The 26,774-nt window shown below is 43.4% G+C and overlaps 3 protein-coding genes across 6 annotated transcripts in view; 1 reads left to right on the forward strand and 2 right to left on the reverse strand.

Annotated features, from left to right (window-relative positions):
- Positions 1–1,111: 1,111 nt before the first annotated feature.
- Positions 1,112–4,345, reverse strand: LOC306968398 (uncharacterized protein; the record flags this gene model as incomplete). Its single annotated transcript, XM_079563744.1, has 3 exons — positions 1,112–1,247; positions 1,414–1,742; positions 4,330–4,345. The coding sequence occupies 3 exons, from the start codon at positions 4,343–4,345 to the stop codon at positions 1,203–1,205; spliced, it is 390 nt and encodes a 129-aa protein (XP_079419870.1). The 3' UTR covers positions 1,112–1,202.
- A 3,633-nt stretch (positions 4,346–7,978) lies between these two features.
- rubcnl (rubicon like autophagy enhancer) lies at positions 7,979–17,082 on the reverse strand (the record flags this gene model as incomplete). Its single annotated transcript, XM_079563745.1, has 15 exons — positions 7,979–8,197; positions 10,307–10,460; positions 10,621–10,682; positions 10,746–10,866; positions 12,148–12,225; positions 12,288–12,327; positions 12,447–12,511; positions 13,938–14,068; positions 15,252–15,354; positions 15,425–15,470; positions 16,187–16,397; positions 16,459–16,532; positions 16,603–16,715; positions 16,775–16,955; positions 17,025–17,082. 15 exons carry the CDS (start codon positions 17,080–17,082, stop codon positions 7,979–7,981), a joined length of 1,656 nt encoding a protein of 551 aa, XP_079419871.1.
- An 8,992-nt stretch (positions 17,083–26,074) lies between these two features.
- lrch1 (leucine-rich repeats and calponin homology (CH) domain containing 1) overlaps positions 26,075–26,774 on the forward strand; it is a 73,605-nt gene continuing 72,905 nt past the window's right edge. For 2 of the 4 annotated variants that reach the window (XM_079562895.1, XM_079562892.1), the window contains exon 1: positions 26,080–26,465. In XM_079562895.1, the coding sequence (XP_079419021.1) occupies positions 26,234–26,465 (232 nt within the window). In that variant the 5' untranslated portion in view covers positions 26,080–26,233. Of the gene's footprint in view, positions 26,466–26,774 lie in introns of all 4 variants that reach the window. The other 2 variants (XM_079562894.1, XM_079562893.1) reach the window with 2 other exon arrangements.

Consider the following 26,774-nt stretch of genomic DNA (forward strand, 5'->3'; position numbering starts at 1 on the left):
TTGGTGGATCCGACTCAAGGCCACAGACAAGTTTATACCACAGCGCCCTCTGCTGGTCCACACAGGCAAACCCAACTATTTTGTGTTGTGGTGGGTTTTTCTTGGTTTACTCTTTCGAAAAAAAATAACTACTGTATATTTTACGAGATTAATATCCTAAACAAATATCTCCCCCTTCATGCATTCTTTTACGGCCAATTTAGACAAGATAAATCCTAGATGAATATAAGAAAAGGCGACCTCTAAAGAAGCAGCTGCAAAAGACTTTCACTAATCTGGTCCAGGTTTGTCCAGAATGTAACAAAGGGATATAGGCTATGAAACTAAAACAAAATCCACACCTTGCACCTGCTGCATAATTAACGCTGCTTTGATTAATTAGATCATTATTTGTGTGGCTTTTTATTATATTTGTGTCCTTGTTTGGAACTGCTTTAGTCATGGTTTTGTCTTATTTGAACTGCAGTCTTGCTATAGCAATATTTATTTTTGGTCATCTGTTAGGCTATCACATTTTAAATTCTATTTTGCATATTCACAAACATAAAACTACTTCTCTTGGCTCTTTGGATTTTTTTTTAGTGCATCAATGTGTCTACAATTGTCTGATAAAGTGCTTCAGCTCTTAAAGGTGCATTATGCAAGTTTTTGTGTGATTTTTGAAAATATATATTTGTGCGTATTTGACCTTGTAGTGACCCAGTGGCTGTATGAGTGATTCAACTAGGCATGTTTACTTTTGTTCATGTGGTCTCTACAAGGCTCCAGGATCAATTGTTTTGCAGGTTTTCTGGTCAGAGGGTCCATCAGCAGTGAAAACCTTCCAAATAATTGATCTTGGAGTATGCGAGAGACCACTGTGATGGAAAGTTAAGGCGCCATGTTGACCACTCATACTGCTGGGTCACTACAAGGTCAAATACGCACAAATATCAACTTTTTTTTTGCATAGAAAGTTATGTAATGCCCCTTTAAGCAATTCCTAATTTAGAACCAATTTATTTCTGTATTAACATTACCTTTATAAAGTGTTCTGCATTTCTGGTTCTAGGAATGACAATGAGGAAAACGGTTCAACATCAGTAATCTTTATTTAACAGACCGTGAAGATAATGCATTAAACCGTGCTGACAAAGGAGTTTTAAATGAAGAAAAGCAGATGGATTTTGTATCTAAACAATGGAGTTTTCACGTCCAAATCTTCAGTCTGAGTCACTGCTGCTGCTGCTGCAAGAACTGCTGGACGACTGGAACACAACGAGAGACAAAACACAGAATAAGGACAAGTTTGAAATGAAGAAAAGTTTTATCATCGTACTGCATCACCGGAAATACATTTGAGGCCCTATAGTCACAATAAAAGAACAAATAAGGTCGAATAAAGGAATAAGGAATCATAATCTGAAATCTCACCCCGTGCCCTTTCTTCCCTTTCTTGTGGCAGTGCGCGTGATTGTGCCCGTGCTTATGCTTCTTCTTCTTCTTGTGCCCGTGGTGGCCGTGCCCGTGCCCGTGCATGTTAGGGGGGCAGACTGCAGGGCCCCCGGGATACCCAGCACCAGGGGGGTATGCGTGACCTCCGGCCGGGTAGCCGTGACCCCCCGGGTGCGCAGGATACCCGGGCTGGCCTGGGTGAGGTCCGTGGGGGTTCGGGGGGTGCCCTCCTGGGGGACACTGTCCTGGGGGGTACTGACCAGGAGGGTACGCGCCCGGCTGCTGCGGAGGGTAGCCCCCGGGGTAACCTGAGGAACAGAGGGCTGGACTGAGAGGCTTTTTACAGGTAAAATCTCAAACACATTTATTTTACACTTTGATCTAAGACAGCTGAAACTAAACATCCAGTAGTTTCACTTCCTGGTTATTCAAGTGATCTCACTCTAAGTCCCACCCAACCCCTTCCTCTTGCTCCCCTTTGCTGTGCAGCTGTTTCAATAAAGAGTGAGGCCGTACTGAAGCTAAGTCCGAAGTGCCGTCATATGAGCTTAATATAGAAGGTGCAGTTACATGTATGACCTGAGGTGGCAGTAGTGAGCATAAAATGGTCAACTTGCATCTAGTCCCTTTAAGAGACATTCTTGATGTTATTGTGTATTTGTATGGGTGGTTAACATGGCGCCTTTACTTTCCATCTCGGTGGTTCTTATGATGCTTCAGGATAAAAAAAAATTCAGATTTTTTTAGGTTTCTGGTAGGTTTTCAGAATGGAATGTGTACGTAACCATGGAGACGGTTTAATCAGCAGAAAACCCCCCCAGAAACCAGAAAAATATTCTGGAGCGTCCTACAGGCCATCGGGATGGTTAGTAAAGGCACTATGCAAACCACCCAAACACCCACTGGGTCACTGAAAGGTCAAATACACAATAATATCAACTAGAAATGCAATGGCTGCGCCATTGCGATTGACTGCGGAATTGCGGGAAGCAAATGCAGAAATTGCATAAACTGTTCAAATTGCATAAATTGCTTAATTTGCATAAACTGGTAAAATGCGTAAAATGTCATGTTGCATAAATTGTATAAACTGCACAAAATGGTAAAATGCATGAATGGGTTAATTTGCATAAACTGGCAAAATGCATAAAATGTCATGTTGCATAAACTGTATAAACTGCATAAAATGGTAAAATGCATGAATGGGTTAATTTGCATAAATTATGTAAATTGCATAAACTCTTTAAAATTCATAAATCCTAAATGGCATAAACTCTTAAGTTGCATAAACGCTTTAAAATGCATAAAGTGGTTACTTTGCATAAATTATTAATATTGCATAAACTTTTATATTCCATAAACTGGTCAAACTGTTGAAATGGCCTCAGTGCTTGATTGGCAGAAGCTGCACAAATGGCTGAAAGGCCTGGAGTCTCCCCATTGGCTGGATTCCCCCATACACACCAATGCAAACATTTCAAACTCCTGTATTAAAAAAATGGAAAACTGCAGAATGCCAATTTTGTTGCATAAGCTGAACATGCACAAAGTGCAGAAATGGCATAAAATGCAGAAAAAAGTGCAGAAAAGCATGGATTTGCGGCAGCCCCATTATAAGTCAATGGGAAAAATCTCCAACATTTTGGCCGATTGCGGAAAAAACGTAAATTGCAGAAGCCCCAAAAGTAATAGCACCCTTCTCCTCAACATGCGGAACGTTTTGATGCATAACTTGCATAAATTGCACAAAGCATGAAGGTGCTGAAAGCTGGAGAAAATCGGGAAAAAGATGGAAGAGGAATAATAATAAAGAACATGAAAACCAATAATTGACTGCGGAAGAATTCCGCAGTCAATCAATAATATCTATTTACATGAATGCATGGTGCACCTTTAAAGAGACTAGATGCAAGGTGACCATTTTATATTCACTACTGCCACCTCAGGTCATATGTGTAACTGCAGCTTCTATGTTAAGCTCGTGCATGAACTTTTTGAGTGACAGTGCAGGATTTTAGAGCCGATTTTACACATTAGGACATGGCTGGAACATGTAGGGGGAGGAAAGTACTTAGTTTTAACATTTTTAAACTCCGTGTTGTCCCTTTAAGTCACTTGAAGTTATTGTACTTTTGCCAGTAGTTTTTTCATGCAGTATTTTACCTGGGTAATATTAAAATGAAACATATTTACAATGTCTGAGACGTTCATTCATATGTTTCATTTTAGTCCCTTTATTGTGCGGGAAATGTATTTTCTGCCAGATTTGTGTCTTGTTTTCCTGATTTCATCAAGTTTACTACAATCCTATGACGCTTCTACAGCATAAATGATGAAAGTATAAGATGTAAAGCACTTACATAATAAGGTGATGTTATTTACAACAAAGCAGAAATAAACCAGGTGGCGATGGGGAAACTGAAATCCCAGCCTTTGTGTTTTATGCTCGTGGCAAACGCCTTTTGCAAACGCTAATGTTTAACTGTGGAGAGCTCGGGTGAACTCAATACTTAGATAACGCCACACCTTCACCCACTCAGAGATTTGGAAAATATGCAACAAACTACACGATCAAAGACGAGGAAAAATGAATTAACTGATAAAAGTCCATCTTGTTTTTCTACTTTCAGGTTTTGGGCCAAATTTGGTTTCTTAACTGGGAAACAACAACAAATAATAGTAACAATATTATTATTTTCCCACTAATAAATGGCCTATTTGATATAAGACATAAAACTTGCAACACATTTTCTTATCAGTAATGTGCAGTAATTCACCTGCAGCGTCTCGTCTTTACAACATTGTCTCTAACATTGAAGCAAAACACTTTCATTAACTTCCATTTCTTACCACAGAACTGGATTAAATGAACATAATCACACGAATCATTCTTACCTTGATTCGGGTACATGTCGGATCAAACTGGATCCTGAAAATGAGAAACACCTCATTATTATCCAACTTTAAATCAGTTTTAAGTGTTTGTACGGCCGTGTTCAGACTCACCGTTTGTTCGGTCGGATCCAGTGAACGGCAGAGTCTGTCTCCCTTCCTTATAAACGCGACATCCACCTCCACAGGGAAGTCCCATGATGCTTTGGGGTGTGGTCTCCCTGTCTGTGTTTGGGTGTGTAATAGTTAACTATAGAGTCGTATAGATTTACAGATATGACACACTGACGCCTTATTTAGGACGTGTTGCGATATTACGGAGAAAGGAGAGATTAAAACAAAATAGTTCATATAAAAACAAAACATAGTAAAATGATAAAGACACACAGCGTAACAGTTTATAAGCATTCATTTCATTATGGGTGTTTTTGCTTTACCATTACCATTTCCATCCATTCTCTTCATATGAAAATGAGTTCCTGCACAAATCTGCCATGCTTCAACATAAAGCTCTCCAAATGCCCACACATTTAAAGGCAGGGGCGGATCTAGAAAAAAAATCATGGGGTGGCAAACAGGGTCAGGGAGAATCTCTGGGGTCCACGTTTAACAATGTCAAGTTTTGTTTGATCACAAGGCAAGGCCACGAGTGATCGAAATGAGCAGACTTAACAAACATATAACTCTCATCAGGCAAAATGTGTTCTTTCAAACAAAATGGAACTTCTCAATGGCAAACGAATGGCAAAGTGTCCAAAGTAAATAATGGGACAAACCCACTTTGTCACTTGCAGCTGAGCCTCCCAAAATTAAACACAAATAGTAGCATTTTCTGTAATATAATTGGAGGTTTCGAACTCAGGTAAAAAAAAACATCTTGGGAACCACAGTCAGTCAGTACTGCCTGAGAGTGAGCCTCTGTAAGCACCAAAGGAGCTTCCATTTTATTATTGACCTTTATTTAACCAGGATAGACCCACTGAGATTAAGAATCTCTTTTTCAGGGGAGTCCTGGCCACACAGGGGAATCCATTGTGAAGGTACTTTCCTCCGGAGTACCCGGAGGAGACCTACACAGACTCGGGGAGAACATGCAAACTCCACACAGAAAGGCTTCGTCCGGGTGGGAATCCAACCCGAGACCTAGCTGTGAGGCTAAATTAAGCTTCTAGAGCAGATGTGAGACGTCACATGACAATGGGGTGGCAAGACCTTGGTGCCACCCCTCTAGATCCGCCCCTGGGCAGCTGGTGAATGTATGGCCTGCCACTTGGACAAATGCCTTGGAACGTCACTATTTACATTATTATTATTATTTACAACATGTTAACTCCGCTTTTGCACTTAGTGTGTTCCACATTGTTTTACAAGAGGCTTTTGTGCATCTTGGTCATGTTTTTTCAGTTCTTTTCAGCGAATCTTTTACTGCAGAGAGTCTTTACTGGCCTTGAAGGAAACAGCGTTTATAAAACTAAACAAACAGCTGATGATCTAAAGGTGTAAAGCAGCATGTGAGACACTGAAGAGGCACCGAGAGCCCCCGCACCTGCAGCACAGAGGAGGCGTCACAACAGGAAGCAAAACAGGGACAAACGAGGAGGTATCTGGGCAAGATTCGCAGCTAAGCCACACATGAGGAAGTGGAAGGTGGAGGAGCTGACCAGTGCAGGACACCATGCTCTGTAACAGGGACAATTTCATAACCAGAATGTCTATCTATGTCACTTCCTGTCTGTCCTGTACATTGTCTTTGTGTCACTATAGTAACTGAATACAGTGAACTGCTTTGTAATTTTTTTGTCACTGTAGCACTTTGGTTTTATTTCAACGTGATCATAATCAAATATAGTTTACAGTGACCTCCGTGACGCCGCAGTAACACAGAGTTTAATATTTGTTTATTGATGTAGCTCTACAGCGACGGCGGGTGTGACGGCTCAAAGTCCCAACTCCACCTTTTCACTGGACAAACACGAGACGTTGATAACTGCACAGCTACAGCCTGGGCCTAAACGGTCATTCATTATTAAGATAAGTCTGATACGCGGCAGGAAAGGGAGACACCTGGAAACATGGGCGGAGTCTTTACGATGTGGTGGAATTTGCTTTTAAACCGTCATATTGTGAAGGATTTGACACGGTTATGAACTCTATATGTATAAATAAAGTCACATCAAGTTTATGGTCTTTTCCATCAGCGTCAATAACTGAGGTGAAAGTGGCGGCGCAGGAGCTATTATTTAGAGCTGTTAGGCACTGCCCTCGATCTGAGACATGCTGAATATTGTAGTATTGTAGTGTATTGAGTATTGTAGTTCTCAAAATGGCCCCAGTAACAATGAAAAGTCACATGATAAAATCCATCATGAGGTGACTTCGATCTTGTGTTTGTAATGCAGACTGTAGTAGACCAGACTTTTGTGCAGACAGGGGGCGCTCTGTGAAATCTTCAGCTTCAGACCTGGAGCAGTGTTACAGCTGTGGTACTTCCTACAGACCGTACCAGACTGGAATCATTTCCTCCGGTGCTGTGGGCAGTGGTGGGTGTGGGGGGCGCAGCGTGGAGTTTGCCCCGCCCTCTTTAAAGAGGGGGTATGATGCTTTTTTCAATCACATAGCACCAGTCTATAGCACACTACAATGATGACCAAACCTTCTGTTGGTCTGTAAATGCAGTAAATTAGAATAACTGCCTTGTATAAAATTGCTCTCTCAAAATGGCTTTAGCGAATGTCTTGAAATAGGCCTCTGTCTTTTTAAGAACCTCTGAGCCTTTCCGACACGCCCCCTCCACACGCTGTCTGTGGCATCAGTGGGGAGGGGGTTCTGCTGAGTAGCAGTGGTCGGTTACTCGGCTGGTGACGAAAGCTCGGAGGCGTCTCCAGGAGGTGGGGGCGTTCCTAGGAGGACTCAGGCAAAGCTATCCCTATAATGGCTGCCATCAGAGTTTTTACAGATTACTCAAAAATACGTGAATGTGCCAAGGCAACACTTCAGGCATGTTTTTAATGAGGGAATGACATAATAACATGATGTAAAGCTTGAAAAAGTCGATTTTGCATAACACCCCCTCTTTAATACTGGCATTAGAGCAGGATCGATATATTCAGGAGCTGGACAGTGTTGAACTCACAGTGGAGACAAAGATTGTAGTTTGTAATCTTCACTTTACTGCGCAGTAATCTTCACTTTACTGTGCGGATGCCAAACTACTCCTGGTATTACTAAGCCTTACATTGTAGTTCTCCCTTTTATCCGCTTAGAAAATCGACATTGTTTAATTTTGTGTAATTATACTTTGTAGTGGAACACTTCACGTAACCATATTTAAATAGGGAAAACGTGGAAGAGCTTGGTAGCTTCTATCTTGACCTGTTTTGGAGCTATAGAGGAGAGAGGGAGAGGCTAAATGCTAACGCCGTCTGCGCTGTGTTTACGTGATAGAAGGCACGGGGGAAGACCAGACAGGTCCTAAAGAACTCGTCAAAGCTAAGGTAAGAACATATCTCAGTGTGTAAAAACGGTGGCCTATTCCTTTAAGTGTTTGCTCCTGTGCAAAATGAGTAAATGAGCCCAATCAAAACGGAAATAGAAACTTTAATACATTTTTACATTTGACACATTTCAGTCTTTTTTCAATCAACATCAAAGGTCAGTGACTGTGAGCGGAAAATGTTACTTCTCCAAACTGAAGCGAGCTGACATTTAATATGGAATCTATTGCAAAATCATAGAAGATTTTCCCCCTGTTTAGAGAAGGCGATGTGTCACTTCCTGGATCCGTCCTGATGTTTACGTTTGGATCTGGCGCCCGCACAGTTTGGACACGTCTTATCCACAAAACAGAGCTTATGGAAGGACCTCTTACAGCCTGGAAACACACAGACAACTGAGGTTATTTCAAACACTGGCAGGGGTGAGGAGGAGGGGGAGGAGGAGGAGGAGGTGGAGGTGGAGAGGAGGAGGAGGAGGGGGAGGAGGTGGAGGGGGGAGGAGGTGGAGGAGAAGGGGGAGGATGAGGAGGAGGTGGAGGGGGGAGGAGGGGGAGGAGGAGGGGGAGGTGGAGGAGGAGCAGGGGAGGAGGAGGAGGAGAAGGGGGAGGATGAGGTGAGGAGGAGGAGGAGGGGGAGGAGGAGGAGGAGAAGGGGGAGGATGAGGAGGAGGTGGAGGTGGAGAGGAGGAGGAGGAAGAGGTGGGGAGGAGGAGAGTGAGGAGGGGGCGGAGCAGAAGAGGAGGAGGGGGAGCGGGAGGAGGGGGAGGAGGAGGAAGAGGAGGTGGAGAAGGAGGAGGGGGAGGAGGAGGAGGAGGAGGAGGAGGAGGAGGAGGAGGAGGAGGAGGAGGAGGAGGAGGAGGAGGAGAAGACTTTTACCTGGACAGCGTTTACAAATGTCCCTCTGAAACGAGAAGATGACGTTTCGGTCTTTGCAGAACCCGCAGATGAATCCCTGAGCCCGACACCACTGAAGCAGAGGGAGGGCGAGTTAGAAAGAGATGAAGGCATTTTGAAGACTTTTGATTTTCCTGGTGGATATAATATGGAAACAGAACTGTAAAAGTGGATCCATCCCTGTTATTCTTAGTTTGTAGTTACCATCTGTTTCCATCATGCTAAATTGAAATCCCATTGACCTTTCAGTTCCTCTTCAGGGACAAAGGCTCAGAGTTTGACTTTTAAATGACATTATTGGGTAATATGCCAAATCAAAATGTAGGCGGAGGCAGAAAATACCCCTCTGAATTTTAATACTCTCATTTTAATATCAGTCTCGTTCTTGTTCCTGCTCATGCCAAACTCAAACGGACCTTGTGCAAACAGATTTGTTTATTTGCCGTCCCATGTCGTTTGCGAGCAGCACGTGTCTCCCAGGGGGTACTTCCACACTTTCGAGGGGGCACTTGGACTTTCAGCCACTTTCAAAGAAAAGTCCGTGTTTGTCAGTAAAAGCTTTGACTTTTAGAGTATTTTAGCTACATTTTGAACAAAACACTCCACTAAACACAAATCGATCTATGTGAAGTAGCTCACTTTGTTCACAAAATACAGTAATACATTAGAAAAAAAGAGCCAAACTCTCCCCAAATTAAATGCAGCACCAAATCAAGCTGTAAGTTGGTGAATAAGATCTGCAGTTGTCTGTGGATAATGCCACAAAAACAAAACACGAGAGAATGGGGAAAGAAAAAGAAAAAGGAAATCTTTGACTGCTCTTTTTCTCAGTGGCATTATTACTATTACAATTACTATTATTATTTTCCGTTTACATTTTGCCTAAAGTAACTCAAAAGCATAGATATAATACAATAAAGATGAGCGGGTCCCATTCAGCCCCATTCATTGAAAAAGGTTCCCGAGTCGTGTGTGAACCTTAATGGCCGCTCTATCTCCTCCTACGCAGCCTGTTCCTTAAAAGGCGGGAAGCCCTGCACTCAAGCTTGATTGATGGTGGTTAAAAACATTTCACCTCCCCCAGTGTGGACACATGGGTCTAGCGATTTTTAGAAAAAGAAAAACTCTTTGGAGCCAGGCTTTTAAACCTTTCTTGGGACGTTTGAAGTCCCATTAGAATCTATGTTCCCAAGTGTCTCTTGGAGTCGCCCCTGGCCACCAGGGGGCGGCATTACAGCAATATCAACTCCCCGCCATAAGGACAGAAGCATGTTCCTCACCCATCTCAGAAGTAACTCAAAGTACTGTAACTCAGCTACATTTTTAAACAGTACTATGTGATTGAAATATATTGGATTTGTAAAACATAGAATATATTATCATTTTAAAGTAACTTGTCCAACACTGAGTAATATAAATGAATGCTTCAAAAGTTACCTGGGACTAAAAAGGTCTGGAACCACTGCCCTAAATAACAAACAACCCAGGCATGGCGCACAAGAGCGAGACTTCTTTCCACTTTCTAAATGGATATGACTCCTGTGTGGCACTTCATAGTGACCGGCAAACCCCTGTGTAGCGCCCCCTACAGACCTGGCAGTGCAGTGCGTGCTGCAGGGCGGACTGGAGCGCGGCTCTGGTCTGAGGCAGGAGCAGACCCTTCTTCAGTCTGAACAGATCATCCAAAGAGACGAGAGGAGGCTGCAGCGTCAGGTGAGCGGGAAGAACCTCCAACTCCTTCAACGCCCTGAGAGGGAAAAGAGAAAGAACTAAAGCTCTCACTCTGACACACAGGTATGAACGTATCTTCAGGGGGATTCATGTAAAATAAGTTGTAACCCCTAATGTTGCTCAGTCTGTACATTCCTTTTCTATTGAAGTATTAGTCTCGTGATAGTTTTGTTTACCCGTCAGAACATCTGCACTTCCTCAGCAGCTTCTGGAGTCCCATCAGCTCACTGTGCAGCTCCTGAAACCAGCAAAAGGAACATTAAAGAGTCCACTGGTCTTTAGGATGTACTGGTGCACTTACTATGAACCTGTGCAGGTCTCGGGCCTGTCTGTGCAGAGTGAACCCCACAGCGGACAGAGCGAACAGCGGCTCAGACCAAACCCCGTCCAACAGCTGCTTCGAGAAGTCACTCACGGGATACCTGCGTGTGCACAAGGTTTACAAGAGACAATAGGCTATACAATAATATAATAGGTTTACAATTGATTCATTTTTATGTTGATGTTTTTTAAATTTGATCTGTTTCCTTGTAATTTATGCAACTGTGAAGCACTTTGAATTGCCTTGTGTATGAATTGTGCTCTACAAATAAACTTGCCTTGCCTAGTCAGACACTGATACCGCCATGACAAAGAGCTTTCATATGTTAAAATGATCTTCACAGCTACAGATGCTGGAGTCTAGTTTGGATCATTTTTTCTTGGGCCAATTTCATCTCTTAATTTGGTGTCTACAAACTCTTTCTCAAAGCGTCGCACTGTCGTCATTATTCATTCACTCCATACTCAGTGGTGGTAAGTTACTATTGTAGCCACAGCTGCCCTGGGGTAGACTGGCGAGGCAACCAGTCTGTGCCATGTGTGCCAACCACTCACTCACTCCCTCACACATTACATTCACCCAGGTTTTCCCAAACTGTCTCCCATCCAAGTATCGACCAGGTCCTTTCTGCTTAGCGTCCGAGATCTGACGGGATCGAGCAGAGCAAAGGAGGTGTTGCCCTTGTTATCAATAATGAAAGCTGCAGACCCGGAGCCGAAACAGATCCACAACGTGAGGCGGATCTGCCCTGATAGTGCGCCCTCTGCTGGTAGAAGCAGATCTACAAAGGTATTATTTTTTAATAAATTATGTTATCAACCTTCCTAAAAGCTGATCGTTCTAGATCCGCCTTATCCAGCAGAGGGCGTACTATCACGGTGGATTCGCTTCATGGTAGATCGGGCTCAGCTCCGGGTCAGCAGCTTTCCCCTACTCCTGGTTATTATTGCACAAGTTCAATATTTCCCCATAGATGTAATGGAAATCAAGAGGCATTTACATTCTTCCTTATTCCTTACCTGTTTTATTGAGTTTTGAATGTCAAAAATCAAGGTAAATTTTGTATTTTTACAGATGACAACACTAGTAAAAAGCTTATTTTAAAACTAAATACGATAAAAAATCCCTCAGAAGAAGCTTTGTAACTAATATGTCACAAAATAAAACCACTCTTTTCAACCTGGCTCAATCCATGATTCAAATTTTGTCATTGTGTGAAATTTTGGGCATTTTTAGGCTTAGATATTTTTCAGTCAGTCAGTAATCTATAGCAAAAGTTTCAAATTGATATCTCTAAGTTTAAAAAGTCTCCCTTCACCTGCAGCGTCTCACCTTCATTGTGAGCCTGCTTTGCTTAATCGATGATAAAAAACGGTCTCACCTGTTGAAATCCCACGATGAGAGAACTCTGGCGGGAATCACGGCCTCAGCTCCACTGTGGCAGCAATCGCAGAAATACCTGAAACACGAAAGTGAGTCTATTATTACCATCACGATCAAAAACTGCTGCCCCGCACTCACCTGCCCAGGTATTCACAGTAGCGCAGTTTCTTAATGTATCCTGCAGCAAAGAGAGAGAGAGAGAGAGAGAGAGAGAGAGAGAGAGAGATAGAGAGAGAGAGAGTCACTTCATGTGTACGAAGAGCAAATATTGAAGTGAATGTTACTGATGTCACTCACTGGCCTCCAGCTCGGTGCCACAGCCGGCGCACAGGAACTGCTGAGACGCCACGACTTCACTGCGCCTGGACACAACAACAGCGAGCATTACAGAAGAGCCCACATCACACCTGTGTTGAAGTCCTTGCACTGGCTCCCTATTGAACATCGGGTTCAGTTTAAAATCTTGGTGCTGACCTTTCGAGCTCTACACGGCCAGGCGCCCACTTATATTGCTGACCTACTTAAACCCTATAGTACGTCTTGGAACCTGAGGTCCTCTGGGCAGAACCTGTTGATGGTTCCACGAACACACTTTAAAACCCGTGGAGACCGCTCCTTCAAAGCTGTAGCGCCCCGACTTTGGAATAAACTTCCTCTTGACTTGCGCTCATTGGAGTCAGCAGCTACCTTCAAAAAGCACCTAAAAACTCATCTGTTTGAGAAAGCATTTGAGTCCGGTTGATGCAATACTGACACCACTTGTATCATGATTACTGAATTTTGAATTTTGAATTATTGCAATGAATATGCTGTTTTATAATTATGTTTTAACACTGTGAAGCGCTTTGTGACTCTGTGTCTGTGAAAGGCGCTATACAAATAAAGTTTACTTACTTACTTACTTATTTCTAGTTATTATAATTGGTTTTACTGATGACAATTGTGGATTTACAACATTTTACAAAAGGTTGTTAGATTCTGGCGCATTTGTGAGTTTACAAACACTTGAGAATCCATCTGGTGCTGCTCCCACTGATATGTTTGAACTCGCCCCACAAGTGGTTTGGGCCAATCCCGTGGCAGTATTGAACCAGTTTTCTTGATGATTAAAGGAACAGGCCACCGTTTTTCCATACCATACCTGTCTGGTCTTTGTGTGTGCCCTCAGTCAAAGACCAAAGATGTTGCTAGCATTTAGCCTCTCCCAATATATTCCTATTATTTCCTATTAGAAGTTGGAAGCTACCACGCTCTTCCACGGGCACAAAGACCAGACAGGTACGCATCAACTCGTCTAAGCTCAGGTAAGAACATGTCACAGTATGGAAAAACTGTGACCTGTTCCTTTAACAACGGAGACTTATAAACACACACAATATGAATAAAATATAAAAAACGGGTGAGGGTGGCTTTCCTCACAGAGTACAGCGTGAGCTAACTGAAGCTCATTCATGCTAACAATCTGACTGGGTTTTTGGATCCAGCTCTGTATTTAGAGTCAGAATGACAACCCTGAGTTCAATAATGACGGGGCAAAAAAGTTTAAACGTTTCACAGCAAGGAACCTTTGGAGCCTACTGTCATTTCCTGCTAGGCTTCAGCACCTCATAGCTACATCCATGTTTTTCACAGTCTATGATTAGCGGTTTGTTCTTCTCCAAGTCAAGTCCTAGTTATCGCTCTTCTGATGCCTCATCTGCAGGTGAAGGCGACAACTTCAACTGTAGAGCCTTTTTGCACATTTGTAAATATCACCTTTAAACACTGCAGGAAACATTTGTACTGTACCTGACGTGGTGGTGCGTAGTGAGTATGATCTGAACACTAGGGGGCGTCCAGCTCCGGGTTCCTCTCATCCTGGTCCTTCTCCTGATCTGCTCCTTCAGGTCTGAGCTCACCACACACGCTCCTCCTGGTAACTGCCAAAACAAAATCCACAGTCATACACCAGTATTCTTTCATTCACATGGGTTTATGAGACTCTTCCAGGATGAACTACTCTGTAGGACCAGGTGGGCCATCGGGGGACAGATTTGTGAAAGTAAAGCTTTTTTTTCTGGCTTACTGAGTGGAAAAAATAGATTAGCATCGCATTCATTTTTCACCCACATCTTGTATTGGTGATGGAAGAGCGTGACCACTGCGCAAAACCTTCTCCAGCACATCCCAAAGATCAATGGGGTTAAGATCAATCCATCTCCCTGAATCACTCTTTCACAACGTGAGCCCGATGAATCCTGGCGTTGTCATCTTGGAATATGCTAAGTAAGTATGGTTCTCTGAGCTCTATCCTCTTCTTCTCACTGCAGACTTCATCTTATTATGATACAATAGTTCTTTTATCTGTATTCTGTTCATTACTATTCACATGGTGTCTCCTGAGGAGTGCCTCGGCTGAACGGAGGAACCCTCCATACTGGAATTGGACACCAAGGCCTGGACGTTCTGTGATCTTGGCCCGTCTGCTGAGGGACTCCCATCGGCCCTGGGTTTATAGCCTGTCCGTCCATGGGAGTCCATCTCTCCTTCTGTGGTTCTCCCCAAGGTTTCTCGTTTTTCCCACTGGGTTTTTGAGTTTTTCCTTGCCGTGCTGGAGAGTCTAAGGACAGGGGACACCCACACTGGATACTTCATTCACCTGAACTTTACATTGTCTTATTTACTGCTCTGTTTTACTGCCTTAATGGTCGGTGCAGGCCTTTGAGGAAACTCCTGTTGTGATATTGGGCTATACAAAACCATTGATGGACTGATTGATGCCCGTACCATCAGGGAAGAAGAAACCCATTGATGGAATAACCTGGTCATTCAGGATGTTCACGTCGTCAGCTGATCTCATTCTTTAGGTTCATAGTGTTGCTGAACTTAGACCTGACCAGCTGCAGGGACCCCACATCAGAACAGTCTGGTCTGGTAGTGTCGATTGTCTTAAGGCCTGGGATTTTTATGTTAACGCCCCACAAAATCTCGTACGCCGACATCGGATTGGGCGAAGTGTCTTTCCCAAGGACACAGTGTGGTCACCGATCAGTGCTGAGATCAATACCTTGTCGTGCGGGTTTGTGAAACACTGTCGTCCCAACAACAGTGTGTTTTACTGACCTCCTGTAGAGAGCTGCGCAGACTCCGCTTCCCTCTGTGCAGCTGAGAGGGACACCAGCTCTGCCTGAACGACTGCACCAGCCGCTGCGCCAACCTCTCCGCACTGACGATAAAAAACACATTAAAGTACTACAGAAACTACAAATACTCCTACTGCTGATACTGATACTTACTTTAACGGAGTGTCTATTGGTGGTTCCATATTGGTCTTTGAACAATCTGCAACAAACAATAAGAGGAGCCTTTCTGAGATCTGAACAGGCTCCATACTCCATCTACCGGTCAAACACAGTATAACCTCAAGATTTCATACTGTTTTCATGAGGTGGAAATTATAAATTATAATCCCTGAATCTCGATTTACCGATTGATCACCCTCACCTATGGTCAGGAGATTTGGGTAATGACCGAAAGGACAAGGTCGCGAATACAAGCGGCTGAAATGATTCCTTCGCAGGGTGGGGCGCACCCTTCGAGATCTGGTGAGGAGCTCAGTTACCCGGGAGGAGCTCGGAGTAGAGTCGCTGCTCCTTCACGTCGAAAGGAGCAGCTGAGGAGCCTCCAGGCATGTCCTATTGGGAGGAGGCCTCGTGGAAGACCCAGGACACGCTGGTGGGACTATGTCTCGGAGCTGGCCTGGTGTCGCCTCAGGGTCCCCCCAGAACAGCTGGAGGAGGTGTGTGTGGATCAGGAAGTCTGGGCATCTCTGCTAAGACTGCTGCCCTCGCGACCCAGCCCCGGATCAAGCGGAAGAAAATGGATGGATGGATGGATGGAATCCCTGAATGGAAGTTTCTCCATTCTCCAGGGAACATATTAGTCATGATTCTCCAGCCACTATCAGCACTTTTGTTTTCCCTCTGGCTGCTTCGAGCATGACCATATATGGGCAGTTCTAAAGAGGCTGTCTGTATCCATTAGACTTCCATATTTACCTTCGAAGACGCTGTCCGTGGAGAGGGCGGAGAGAGTCTTCAGTTCGGACTCCTTTTCCCAGAATCCTCTCTGCTCTGGCCCCGGGGTTTGCTCTTCTTCGTCGCATTCGTCAGAACTCCTCTCTGAAGTCCACTCCTCTGAGCTCAGTCTCCACTTGGCTCCTTCCAGAACCTCCAGCACCAGGTCCACGAGGATGAAGTGAACGTTCTCCTGCGGGTGACCACATTATTGCAGAGATCGACTCAAAAACAATGTAAACAATCTGACCGACCTGCTCCAGTTCACAGGTGGACTTAAAAACATCTTCTGCGATCTTTGCGGACACACTGGGACTTCTCTTGTTCTCTTTAAAAACAATATGAGTTTATTTCAAACAGGCATCTCTGAAATAGCGCTGTATTCAAACCCTTCTGACCCGACTTGGTGTGGACTTCTCTCGTGGTTTCCTCCTGGTCACAGACTGGAGTTGGATCCTCTGAGCTCCTCACTGTGAGGGCTCCACCTCGCTCTGCACTGCCCCCGCTGGAACTGAAGAGAACAACACCTCAGTAAACATCTGAAATGAGACATAGAAATCTCGCACTTACTTGTTCCTCGTCGGTGAGAGTCTGACAGGTCTGACCCTCCTGCTGATCACCGGGCTGCTCCGGGGAAGAACCAGGTCCGGGCCCAGGTCTGACTCCAGGTCTAAACCAGGGGACGGCGGCTCCTCTTCTGTCTGTGTCGGGACAGGCGGGGGAGTCAAGCAGAGGAGAGGCACTGCTCCATCTGAAGGAACAACATCAAACCTTCAGTCTTTGCAGTTCATTAAATGTTCAGAGTCAGTTTGATCTTCACCTGTAGCTCCTCCTGTCTCCAAACTCCAGCTCACTCTGGCTCCGTGCACAGAACTCATGGCTGTGGAGGCAAGAGGAGACGCTGATTTAGAACAATGAGGATGAGCTGAATCCAAAAATCACATTGGTTTTGCTCAGTCAGGTAAATTTTTCAAACCTCGGTCAAATTTTGCTGAAGAGTTTTGTCTTTACAAAGTCTTAGGGGGAGACCGGGGTTGGTTGTATTGTTATTTGCATTTGTCTATTTTATCTATTTATTTATTTATTACTTTCATGATCTGATACGTATGTTCACGTCTTAGAAAAAAAGAAGAAGAATTATAACAGAAAAAAGCAGAAATACAACCAAAAAAGTGATTTATAAAAAAGCAACAAAGGAGTGACAAAAACACAATGAAGAAGCGACAAAAGCAGGACATTAAAAAGTCATGAAAAAGCAAAAAAAAGAGCCACAAAAGAGTGACAAAAGCAACAGTATAACACAACAATAAAGCAAGAAAAACAATAGATGAAGAAAGCTAAAAAAAACACAATAAAAAGACTACTAAAACAGGACACAAAACTACAAAGACGAGACAAGAAAGAGACAAAAACACAAAAAAAGTGACAAAAACACGGTGACAACACAACAAAAAAGTCCTATAGGCTGTGAGCTCCAGTCGAGACGCTTTTAGATTTGGGTAAAGCTGAACAGGAGAAACGCTCGGTTAAAGTTCTCCACTCTCAAACTTAAAGTTAGATTTCAACAATGAGTAACTGCAACTTCTATATTAAAGAAACAGTTCATCATTTTTCCATACTGAGATAATGGTCTTGCCTGAGCTTAGACGAGTTGATGTGTACCTGTCTGGTCTTTGTGTGCGCTCAGTCACGCCAAATGACCAAAGATGTTGTTAGCGTTTGGCCTCTCCCAGTATATTCCTATAGCTCCAAATGAGGGTGAAGTTGAAAGCCACTGAGCTCTTCCACAGGCACAAAGACCAGACAGGTACACATGAACTCGTCTCAGCTCATATCACAGTGTGGAAGAACTGTGGCCTGTTCCTTTAAGATTCTCACAGTGTTACATTAGATGCACCGTGAAAGTGGAAGCTTTCCTGAACAAATCTATGGAGGACAGTTTATTCAGAGAATTAATATTAGAGATTATTGAGCCCCTCCTGGAACCGCCACCTTAACGTGGTGGAGGGGTTTGAGCACCCGAATGATCCTGGGAGCACTGTTCTCGGGGGCTTCGTGCCCCTGGTAGGGTCTCCCATGGCAAACAGGTCCTAGGTGACAATGAGCAGTTCAGAAGCCCCTTGTGAGAGACCAACAGGCCTGGTTAATTGTGAGGCCGTCCTTCTGTGGACCCACCACCTGCAAGAGGAGCCATAAGGGGCTGGTGCAATGTGATTTGGGCAGCTCCAACAGCTGCCCCCACAACCCGGAAACGGAAAAGTGGTAGAAGATGGATGGATGGATGGATTATTGAGCAAATTTAACCTCTTAACCCCTGCCTTCATCAAGTGCATTTTCTCCAGTTCAGCTTCACTTTCCTGTTGCGTGTTTCTGCAGAGACAGACAGATTTGTCAGAAGGACTTCCTGCTCGTGTGGTTTTGAGGCTCGATGCTTATTATTAGCACGAAACTGACACTTTTCACCAATCACAGGAGGGAAAATAAGGCACAAACCTTTTAATATTAGTCAAAATATCCAAATTATTATTTGATTTTGTCATAATCTATAATTCTTCTTCAGTTCGGCTTTACCCAAGTCTAAAAGCTTCTCGGCTGGAGTTTACAGCTTCTAGGCCAGAGTATAAGATTTGTCCTTGTGTTGTCGCCGAGTTGTTTTCTTGTTACCTGTTTTGTTGCTTTTTTGTTGCACTTTCTCCACTTTTTTGTCACCTGATTTTGCGTCTTCATTGCTATTTTGTGTGTGTGTGTGTGTGTGTGTTTGTGTGTGGTCTTGTATTTAAGATGTTGTGAGGACCAGTTTGAGTTTTTAACCAACAGAGTGAGGACATTTTGGGTGGCCGTCACTTCTTTGAAGGCCTGTTTGAGGGTCAAGATGTGGTGTTAGGGCTAGAATTGGGTTAAAATTGGGGTTAGGGTTAGGATTAGGGTTAGGATTAGGATTAGGATTAGGGTTAGGGGTTTAGGATTAAGGGTTAGGTTCTGGGTAATACATTTTGGCTATGAGTGTCCTCACTAAGATAGCAATACAAACCTGTGTGTGTGTGTGTGTAATGTGACCAAAGCATGTTGTTGTGCAAATGTAGTCATTTTGGAGCCCGCTGTGACTCACTATGTTGTACTTCAAAACTTCAATCACTAGTTAAATAGATTGTAAACTGAAATACTGACACACATATTAAATCACATTATTAAAAAAAGATCATATCACTTTTCAAATAGAGCTGGTAATCTTCTTGGTGTTAATGTGTTCTCTTCAAAGCGTAGCTTCCTGTGTCAGAGCAGAAGTCTGATTACTCAAACCTCTTTCTTCACTTTCACATCAAACCTCGACAAATAAACTAAAATGATATCTGAAGGTGATGGGTGAGTGTGTGGAGTTGAAAAGCCTCACCGTCCTCGCTCTCAGACGCTGCAGAGGCTGGATCTGAGGAGAAACTTTCCTGTGGCGTGTTTCTGCAGAGACAGACAGATTTGTCAGAAGGACTTCCTGCTCGTGCGGTTTTGAGGCTCGACGATTATTATTAGGACGAAACAGACACTTTTCACCAGTCACAGGAGGGAAAATAGTGCACAAACCTTTTAATATTAGTGAAAATATTCAAAATCTACAATTCTCACTTAATTTAATTGTGATTTTTGAGCTGATTTGGAAAGAGAGATATTTTAAAAAGTGCTTTCTCAGCGTTTGTTATTTATAATGTCATATTCATGTCGTCATTTCCACAAAGTGAGTCATCGTGATTACAGCAACAAACTGAAGGATAGAAGAAAACATGTACAATAGGCCAGGAAGGGTGAATTGTGTGAGTGAGTGGTTGGGGTTGGAGCGGCCGATGGCTCAGATTGACAGCCTCGCCTCTGTCAGTCTACCCCAGGGCATCTGTGGCTATTGATATAGTTTACCACCACAGAGTGAATGAAAAATGCCCAAAACTGTTCTATACCTGTGCATTTTGTTGTTTATTGATTTTTGTATTTATTATTTTTTGTTGCAGTTTGCTTTCCGAAGGAGTGTGTGGATGTTTGTAGTTGTGAATATGGCAGGAATGTGCAGGGGCGGACTGGCCATATGTCCATTCTGGAAGAGCACCGAAGGGCCACTGGCTCTAGGGCCACCAGCCTGGCCTCTCACTTTTCTCCTTAACCTCTCACACCCTGCCGTAATCGAGCTTTACCCAAATCTAAAAGCTTAAAAGAAAAGCATCCAAAAAACAAGGATGAAAACGGAACAAAAATGTGCTGTAAAAGCAAACAAAAAAGTGACAAAAACACAACAAAATGTGATGAAAACGTGACGACAAAGCAATGAAAAAAAGCGATGAAAAATAACAAAAACTTGATTTTTTTTTTGAAAAACAAGAGACAAAACACAACACCAAACAACAAAAATGCAACAAAAAAGTAACGAAAACATGACAAAAATGTGGCGATAAAAAGTTACCATCACTTTTCTGGATTTTAGCTTTGAAATGAGGCGTTACAGTGTTGCTCTCCAGTCAAGAAGCCTTTAGATTTGGGTAAAGCCGAACTGGAGAAAATGCTCTTGGGTAATACGGGTGGCAAGAGGTTAGCATATGTCTTTATGGAAGTGTCACATTTACGCTAATTTGGGCCGGGCTGGTCAGAGTCCAGGGCTGTTTTTCAGTCCCAGTCCGCCCCTGGGAATGTGTGTGTTTTGGGGCTTTTATTCTGTAAATAAAAGAAGAGAAAAAAACATAGACTGTAAAAAAATAATGGACGTCTTCTGCTCACACCTCCCTGTTTACCACAATGACCACAGTCGAGGGGGAATTCATGGAGGATTTACAGACTCCCCCTCCCCAGCTCTGACGAAGCATGTTCCTAAAAAGGGCATAAGGGCGGGATCTTCACCGTAGACTCCGCCCTTGCGTGACGTGTAGCTCGCGCTGCTCCAATGCTAACAGTCCGACCCTCATTGAGTACGAGATTTCAAAAATTCTTCTTACGAAAACCAGCCTGGTTTCATAAATTGTGACTAACCCAGCGTTATCTCAGGAGGAATATCTAGCCTATAGTCTAGTGTTGAAAACATTGAAACCAGGTGTTAAAGTTGTTTTTAAGGTGTCTAAAACGCCAATGCTTTTCAATGGGGGCCTAGTGGCGATATGGAGGTACTACAGCAATGGCGGAGCAATGTGTCGTGGTCGTGGTCATAAAGCAGAGCAGCCAGCGCCCATTGGAAAAAACCCTCAACAACAAAAAATATAATGAAATTGTAAAGCCACAATATAAACATTATCATTATTTACAAACAACTACAAACAATATATATATATTATTTCCACCAAAATCTATAAGTTTACAATAGCCTTAAAATCAAAAACAGTTCACAGTATAGGACGACTGAGAAGACTGGCTGTTCAAACTATTAAAACTCATGGTGGATGCTGAAGCTCTGTATCAGCAGGAGGTGAGCACCTTAGTCCAGGTGTTTACTGAGAGTTCACTGGAGCTGAACGTCTCAAAGACTAAAGAGCTGTGGGCCCAGAGGAAAGATCCAACCAGCCCTCACCCAACCAGGTGCAGTCCTTCAAAAACCTGGAACTGAAATAGATGTTGGCCCAGGGGCGGACTGGGACTGAAAAACGGCCCCGGACTCTGACCAAAACTCTCACCCAAATTTGCATAAACCTCTTAACCCCCCCCCCCCAAAAAAGTGCATTTTCCCCAGGTCGGCTTTGCCCAAATCCAAAAGCTTCTCGACTAGACAGCCTCAATGGAAAGCTAAGATCTACACAAGTGATTGTAACGTTTTGTCACATTGTGGCTGCATTTTTGTCACATTTTGTGTTGCGTTTTTGTTGCTTTTTTTCTTTGCTTTTCATCTCTTTTTTGTCATTTGTTTGATGCTTTTCTGGCACATTTTTGTTCCGTTTCCATCCTTGTTTTTCGTCGCTATTTTGATGCTTTTCTTTAAAGCTCTTAGATTTGGATAAAGCTTGGTTAAATCAGGGGGTAAGAGGTTAAGGAGAGAGGCCAGACCAGTGGCCCGAGAGCCAGCGGCCCTTCTGTGCTCCTCCAGAATGGACATATGGCCAGTCCGCCCCTGTGTTGGCCTGTCTTTTAAACATCATGGGGACTCTGTGTTCAAAAAGGCACAGCAGAGGAAACTCAGGTCATTTTATGTTGCAAAAAATAAAATAAAGACATTTTAACGCTGGTTTACAAATCACTCATAGAATCCATAATCACTTTCAGTATCACATCATGGTTCAACCTTTTGACAGTTAAATCCAAATCCAAACTCTCTGCATCATCAGACAGGCCTCAGAACTCACAGGTACGGCTCAAACCCCTCTGTCTGAAGGCTACAGTCGCTCAGGGCTGAGGAAGGTCCAGATCACTGAGGACCCCGCCCTCACATCCAGCTCCTTCACCACTCTCCCATCAGGCAGGCGCTTTACAGTCCCCCTGACCCCAAATGCAATCACCACCATGAACGGTCACAAATAAAAGTCCTGTCGTTCATTATTGTTATGTTGATTTTAAATGTGCCTTGGACTTTTATGGAAGTGTTTGTATGTTTTGAGCCGGCCAAAGATGAATTTCTGTCATCGTCAGGGACAGACAATACAGTTTATCTTATCTTATAAAAATCACACAATGAAAGCCAAAACACGTGTATCACTGCACTGACCGGACTTGCTTCTGATTCATGTTCCTGCACTTGCCGGTTGTGTCCAGCAGAAGTCGCTGTTTCTCTGTTTTCTTTGGTTCTGCAGCGCTCCGCTCAGTGCGCAGCCGCAGTGAAGCGCACAGCAATAATTTCTGTAAACCCGGAGCCGAGACAGAAATACTGTGAAGCGAATCCACCGTGATAGTGCGCCCTCTCCTGGTAAAGACGGATATACGACGGTATTAGGTCTTGGGAAGATTGATTTGATCAACTCAACGAAGGTGAGACTTTAACCGAGTTATTATTTTTTGATTTCTTATGAACCAATTTTGAAATCGTAGATGCTTCTGTTGTTTGATGAAGCTAACATGACACATTAATGTTGTTTGATAAAGATGATACATTCATTTTCTGCTTAAGATGGCGTTTGTGCTAGTTGTAAATTAGTAAAAACAATAAATAATCCCAATTACATGCTACCCAAAAAATGCAATTGCAGGCTGTAAAGTAAATATATAATTCATTCATAATTATGCATTATGGCTCCCTTTTACTTTCTGTGGCAAATGATTGCATATTTTAATTTGAAAGAATCTTGGTCTGGACACTCTTGAGATTTTTAATCTCAACGAGTTTTATCCTGGATAAATACAGGACAAATAAAATAAAAATAAAAAAGTTATGGCACCATTATTAATGGTACATTGTTGCATGTATATGTCATTCCAGACTAGTTTTGACCATAGTATTATTGCTGGGTTGCAGGTTCTAGAATATGATGATGTCATCGGACCCAGCGGGGGGCAGGAGCCAGTTTTTCCTATTAACAGCATTACACTTTCACAAGTCGTAGCTAAAAAGAACATGTGTGAATTAAAAAAATATATGATTAATATCAGTCACTGGGTCCATGATCTCTCTGTACAAGACCAAAAATGTTTTCCTCTATATAAGAGTATAGACCTTTAGAATGCTGTGATGTCACCTGCAACCCAGCAATTAGTATCATTACTAGCACAGAATTACAACATTTGATTTTTACACATTATTGACATCAGTGTTGATCTTTTGTTTTAGTGAAGAAAGATGCTGTTGAATTTAGGAAACAGGGAAGACCCTGACGGTACAAATGTTATTTTTTACTTTATTATTGCATCTGCAAGCTAACATTATTAACCCAATTATTTCTCTCCTTTCTTTACTGATTACAGCAATGGCCTGTCATCATAATAAAAATGTGATTTTGTTCCAAAATATTGTCTCTGTCCCTTATCGAACAAATGAAGGCACTGTCCTACAAAATACAATGAAAGGAGTAAAACACACAGATTTAATTTCATAAAATAACCCAAATAATAGTACATGTAGCCTAAACTAAGTTACATGTCAACACATTCTAAATTACACAAAATAATCCCAACGATACAACTGTAAAACATGAGCTAAATACCGTCGTATATCTGTCTTTGCCAGCAGAGGGCGCACTATCACTGTGGATTCGCTTTTCGCGGTAGATCTGTCTCGGCTCCGGGTCTGCAGCTTTCCATTATTGATAATTTCTCTAATCTTTTCTCAAACTGAACTGTAGCTACATTACGTGCAATTAGTAAGAGACGTCGATAAGCAAAATATATCAGGATGAGCCAGAGGTGTCCACGTGCAGCTCAAGTGCCATGTCCTGAAAAAGGAGCTGTTTGCATGTTCATGGCGCGCCTGTTGGGACTTGAAGATCCTCATTAGGCCTTTTGACCCGGAGACTTTGAACTCAGTGGGGACAGGAAGAGTCACACCTGGCACTGCTGCTGGGAACCTGCCCCGAGGCGGACTCCATGGCCATAAAGCGACGGTCTGCGGCACGTATTCAAAGTAGACAGTACAAATCTGTTTAATTAAGTCTGTGTTGTAAATAGGCCATTATAGGGTGACCAGATTTTTGCTCTTAAAAGCTGGGACACAATTTGGGAATTTGTCGCAGGGAGCCAAATGTAAAGGGGATCATATTGGCCAAAAACCAGGACCTGTGATGATTTTGGACACGGGACAAATGCGTCAAAACTGGGGTGTCTGGTCACCCTAAAATAATAACTTTTCAGCTTCAGAAACATGAACATTGTGCCCGAATCCTTGTTCTGTCGTAACCGCACCCTCGCCGTTAGCTCTAATGCTAACGGCCTGTCAGTCCAAGTCAGGCCCTCATTAATATACAAGATATTATCTAACATTACATGACCTACAATGTACCTTACAAAAAACAGCCTCGTTTCTTTAACTGTAACTAACCCAGTGTTATCACAGGAGCAATATATAAACCAGGCTTTACAGTAAAACCTGTGTAAACAGCAATGCTTTCTAGTGGAAAACTAGCTTTTTCTGCAGCCCTAGTTGGAGGTATTACAGCAATGGTGGCCAATGTCGGCCCCCTGCACGATACGAAACTGTGCTACCCGCGGCCATTGAGTAGCTAGTGGCATTTTAGCTATTTCTCAAATGTAGTGGAGTAAAAGTTGGTAACAGCTTGGAATGGGTCAAAATATCATATTGTATCAGATCGTAATACTTTTGCTGGATTACTGAATCAGTATCGATGCTTTATCAGGTATCACAATACTTTCAATACTTGTGTTTGGAGGCATTTTGTCCTGCACTCCTTTGTTTTCTAGTAACCACACTCTGTTAGCCTACATTTTGTGCTTCTTAAAGGCACAGCCCGCCATTTTCCACACTGTGATGTTGTTACCTGAGCTTAAACGAGTTGATACGTACCTGTCTGGTTCTTGTGCCTGTGGAAGAGCTTGGTAGCTTCCAACTTCACCTCCGTTTGGAGCTTTAGGAATATACAGGGAGAGGCCAATTGCTAACAACATCTTTGTTTGTTTTGCGTGACTGAGCACACGCACACAGACCAGACAGGTACGTATCAACTCATCTAAGCTCATGTAAGAACATATCTCTGTATGGACAAACGGTGGTCTGTTCCTTTAACACTTCAATAAATGTCAGATGGCATTTGGTTTATAAACTTTGGACACTTGACTTTTTTTTTTTTTTACACATTTTAAGGTAAACATATTACTTATCATAATCTTAAGTGTACCGTGATCGGTGACAAAAGCGTATCGTCCCTACATGTAGCCTAAGTAAATGTCATTTTCACTAAGCTGTGTTTTGTTGTGAAAGCGGAAGTGCTGCGCGGTGCGTGCGTAGCGCAGGGAGCTTTTACGCAGCGCAGTGTGTTGGAGACACGGCGACCCCAGTCAGTCAGAGTAGAGCGGCCAGAGGAGCTTCATCACGGCCGCACTCCGCTGCCCCTGCTCCGCCTGGCTCCCACGCACTGGACCAGCCTCCCCTTCCATTCTCGGATTTACAATTTGACCCTTTTTTCACCGATCATCATGGCGACGCTGGGACCGGAGAGCGCCCTCACCGCGCGGCCCCCGCTCTCCCAGCTCGCCTCTGCCCAGCTCCAGAGCCAGCTCGTCGGCGTGAATCTGCCCCATCACCGCGGGCTGGAGCGCGCCCTGGAGGAGGCGGCGGCCAGCGGGGCGCTCAACCTCAGCGCCCGCAAACTGAAGGAGTTCCCCCGGACTGCGGCCAACCACGACCTGTCGGACACGGTGGAGGCAGGTGAGGCTGAGCGCGTCCAAACACACATCGAGTTTTGGTGCAGCAGGAGTTGTTGTTGGGGTTATTTTTAGAAGAAGTGGCATTTCCGTTTTTGGTGCGGAGGTGGTTTTTGGAATTGTGCTGGAATCTTTCAATGTTTTGCGGCAGAGAAGTCTTGGGCTTTGACTTATGTAACTTGACATAACAGCAGCTTGGTGGTCAGTCTCTTGGTCAGTGACTTCAGTGCTCAAGGTGGTACTTATAGGCTTTAGGCATTTTGTTGCACACTGGATCTAAATATGTATAGATTTAAGTGACATGTATTGAAAT

The sequence above is a fragment of the Gobius niger genome (genome assembly GCF_951799975.1).
Source record: "Gobius niger genome assembly, chromosome: 9".
NCBI lineage: Eukaryota > Metazoa > Chordata > Actinopteri > Gobiiformes > Gobiidae > Gobius > Gobius niger.